This window comes from Vigna radiata, chromosome 8, assembly GCF_000741045.1.
Source record: "Vigna radiata var. radiata cultivar VC1973A chromosome 8, Vradiata_ver6, whole genome shotgun sequence".
NCBI lineage: Eukaryota > Viridiplantae > Streptophyta > Magnoliopsida > Fabales > Fabaceae > Vigna > Vigna radiata.
Window position 1 is genome coordinate 24571952 of NC_028358.1, and position 4441 is coordinate 24576392.

General features: G+C 33.5%; 1 protein-coding gene across 1 annotated transcript; it reads right to left on the reverse strand.

Annotated features, from left to right (window-relative positions):
* Window positions 1–1790, reverse strand: LOC106769902 (cytochrome P450 94A2). Its single transcript, XM_014655697.2, has one exon. The coding sequence runs from the start codon at window positions 1693–1695 to the stop codon at window positions 190–192; it is 1506 nt and encodes a 501-aa protein (XP_014511183.1). The 5' UTR covers window positions 1696–1790; the 3' UTR covers window positions 1–189.
* Between the last annotated feature and the right edge of the window lie 2651 nt (window positions 1791–4441).

Below are 4441 nucleotides of genomic sequence, written 5' to 3' on the forward strand. Positions count from 1 at the left end.
TTAAAACAAGGAAAAAGTAGTAATTATCTTACTTATAATCATTCTCAAACATATAATAAAACACAATATATCTTACATATACAACAACATATACAACCCTGCACATAATACTTTTACATTCCCAAGTGTTTTATTTGTCCCTCCAACACACCATTTTAACCAAAATATTAAATAATAATTTTAACTCTTTTAATTACGATTCTGAATTTTGACGGGGAAGCCACCCACCATGAAAGAAGTGAAGTAGCCACCGTACTTGGGTTCCGCCACGTCGGAAACCACCTTAAAGCGTCTCAAAATCCCGGCCACAATTCGTTTCATTTGCAAGAACGACATTTCCTTACCCAAACAGACCCTTGGACCAGCCTGAAACACGGGATAAGTGAAAGCATCAACGGCCACAAACTTCCACCTGCCTTCCACCTCCTCCCAAGTCAGCCACCTCTCCGGCCGAAACTCCGCCCAATCCGGACCCCAAATCTTCTCCGACCTCCCCATGGCGTAAATATGATACGTCACCCTCCACCCTCTCTTCACCAAACTCCCATTCGGTAAAACATCATCGCGCATGGCCTCTTTCGAGTTCGCCGGAACGGGTGGGTAAAGCCTCATGGTCTCACACAACGCCGCATGCGTGTAAACCATGTTTTTCATTTCCTCACACACGTGTGTGTACACCGTGTCTTTCTGCGTCACCTCCTTCAGAACCTCCTCCTCCACTTGCGGGTGGTTAGAGAGGAGCCAGAAGAACCAGGTGAGCACACCTGAGGTTGTGTCCCTCCCCGCGATGATAAAGCTGAGTATTATATCTATAACGAATTCTTCGTCCGAATGGCCTGAGCATAAAAACCGTGACAAAAGATCCATGGAATCTAGGGTTTCCTTTTCCCGAAGCTCCTTTTTCTTCTCTCTTATTATTCTCCTTGCCAAAGCCTTCACTTCCGAGACCGCTTCCTTCAGCCGCTTCTCCGAGCCTAGGTTAAGGACTTTTTTGGTTTTCCAAATCAGAGGGAACGCCGCGTGTAGTCTCTTACTGCAGATTATTGTGGCGTCGGTTATGGCGGTGGTGAAGGGGGTTTCCCGGAGGAAGCACTCGGGGTCGAAGCCGCAAGCGATTTTGCAGATGTTGTCCAAGGTGAAGCGTTGGAGAGTATCTTGGAAGTCTGAGATGATGGTTTTGTTCCGGGATGCGTCATCGAGAAGGGGAAGAAGGCGGTCGGAGAGCTGCACGTCGACGACGGTTTCGATGAACTTGCGGAGGCTCTGAGTGCTGAATTCATGGCTGGAGATTTGGCGTTGAAGTTTCCAGTCGGGGCCATCTGCGTTGAAAATTCCCCGGCCGAGAAAATCGTCAAGGGCGCATTTGAAGGTTGGGCCCTTCTGGTAGAGTGGGAAGTTGGTCTTGAGAACGTGGTGCACTACAGTAGGATTTGCTGTGAAGAGATGGCGGGAGCCGAAGCAGCAGTGGAGGAGGAAGGTGGAAGAGGGAGAGGCATGGAGTATGTCGGATGTCCAGTGTATGCGTCGATGCTTGTTTGCTATGATGGACGGCACTGAACCGATGATAGGATAGACTTTGGGGGGCGTGGAAGAAGGAGGAGAGGGTGGTGGTTTGCCTTTAAATACTATTGTGGCTAAGAACCATAGGGGAGTTGCAAACAGAAGAACTAACCAAAACAAAATTTCAGATTCCATCTTTAACAAGTTAAGTGTACTTAATCACGTAATCCTTTCTGTGCTAAATGTTCACATATTCGCAGCATCTTTATACTGACCAGGTGCTTCCTGTTTCGAATATGCATTCAAGCAGCAGCATGCTTGTATTGAATGGGTGGCTGAAATAGAAAAAAAAAAAAAAGTTGAAAAAGGAAAAAGTTTTTTTAATAATTATTTTATGACAATATTTTTATAACATATTTGTGATTAGTCGATTTTAAATAACTTTTTAAAAATAAATTCAAACATATTAATAATATCAATAAAATGATGAAGTGTGTCCGTGAAAAAATGAAAGGAGCTTTTTAATGGAGTCATCCTTTATGCCCATCTTTCAATATGTCCATCACTGGTAAAGATGTTCCCTCAGAACAAAGGTGGATCATTGGCATAATTTTACAAAATAAAATATATGTTGACGTATATAAATCCTTTAGATTCATTTATTATTATCTTTTCTTACTTTTATTTTTATTTTTTTGAAAAATTATAAAAATTTATTTTTTCATGAATATTTTATTTTTATACTTTATGTAAATGTAAAAAATTGTGAAACCTATTATTACTCTTTGCAATATAAACTTCTAAGAATCACATTGCGCATTTTGTACAAGGAAAAACTTTTTTTAATAACTTTTTGACAATGTTACGTTGGTGATTAGTCCGTTTTAAATATTTTTTAAACATAAATTTAAATAGACTAATAAAATGATGACACGTGTCTCGTTATCAAAAAAATTGTCAAAAAATGTTGTCAAAATATCATTATCCTTGATCTCATGAAATTTAATAACATTTTGTATTGGTTCCAAAATACATCAAACAAAAATAGTTACAAAAAAATAAATGATAGTCAAAATAAATCTTCAATAAATATAAATATTTTAGAATATTAAAATAAATATACAAAATTTATTAAAATGTCACATACACAAAACATACTAAAATTAAAATAAATTACTTATATATATATATATATATATATATATTAATTTATACATATTTTAAAAAATTAGAAACCAAAACTCCCTCAAACAAAGCTCTGCCACACTGAACGACACACTAAGAGAACAATATTGAAAAGTTTAAACAGAAAGTTTTTATGGTTAATTAGATTTATAATGTGTACACACTAACAAACTATCAAAAATAATTTTTAGACATTGTCCAATCATAAACAAAAAAAACATATTATTATCCACCTAAACTATTTTTTTTTCATATATTCCCCTATAATATATTTATAATTTTTTTATAATTTAATCCTTACAATTTTAAACAATGTAACAACTAAATACTTTAATCACTCCTAAAAATTAAAATAATTAATTATTTCTTTTAATTTTTACTATTGATAAAGTCTAACTTTATTAGACCAAGATTGCTTCCATCTTGATCTTCAACAATTCAAAGTCATTTGAGTTTATGAATATTTTGATATCAAATTTTATTTTTGTTTCTTTAAGTGCATAATCAATATTCAAATACAATTCAATCTCTTTCATTCATTTTGATTTGTCTTTCTTAAATCTTATTTTCATTCCCCACAAACCTAAAACTTGGTATTTGGTTTCACATCGACTAGAGATAAGACCAATTCATTGTATATAAGTAGATGCAAATCTTGATTTATAAATTGATTTTGTGAGATTGAATTAAGTTTAAAGTCTTCTAACAGAGTATTAAAGTCATTGTTAAAACCTGATTAAAATTTAATCAACTTTTACATCAAATGCACGTGATACAATGTAAAATATCTCACATTCATTAAAGAAAAACGTCATGAGGCTATTTTAGGTCATTCTTGAGGAATAGTATGTAGCACATTTTCTAAAAGTGGATATTATAACTTCTCCCAGCCACATCTTTTTGTTGTTTGACAATGTGAAAGACAATTTTGGAAGGCATTAAATCTACTACTGTTAATGTGGTGGGTCTCAATCTCATAGGGTGGGAAACCGATTCTAGCTTGGGTTGATTATGTTTCTGATTAAATGTTCTTAGTGCTACATTTTCTCCAAGTCCATCCAAACCCAAAACTCCAATCTTGTCCTTGAATGTGGATCTCCCTCATCGCTTTTCATGACACTATATGTCCCTTAATGCTCCATTTTACTAAGAAAAACTCATCAATTAAAATTTAGTAAAAAATTAAATTGGTATTTGTAAACACTACTTCATCATTTTAAAGTTATGGTTATAAATGTGACTTATTCATTTTTACAATTTATTTAAATTTTCCTCATTCTAATAATGTTTGTATAAAATTACATCATTTTAATAAATTTTCCAATTTTGAGTATGAAATAATAATCCATATTGAGGGAGATAATAAATCACAATGTGTGCAAGGTATAAACATGGTTTGAATTGTTTCCAACAATGATTAGAAAATGGATTCAAACTTCTTGGTGAAATTGATCCATTATAAGTTTAGACTTTCAAATTAGATAAATTTTATAATGGATAAAAAAAAGTGAACTCAATCCACTTTTGAATATTTTACCTAAGATATTTTACCTAAGATACGAAGTCAGCTAAATATTTTACCTAAGATATATTAATAAATTAAATTTTAACTTTTTAATTTATTATGAATTATAGATTATATAAACATTTGAATTTGAGATGATATACAAAATGTTAAAAGTTGAAGTTGAGAATTGAGTGGTTACCAAAGTAATTCTTCAAATCATTTTCATATGTTATGTGAAATCTTTTAATT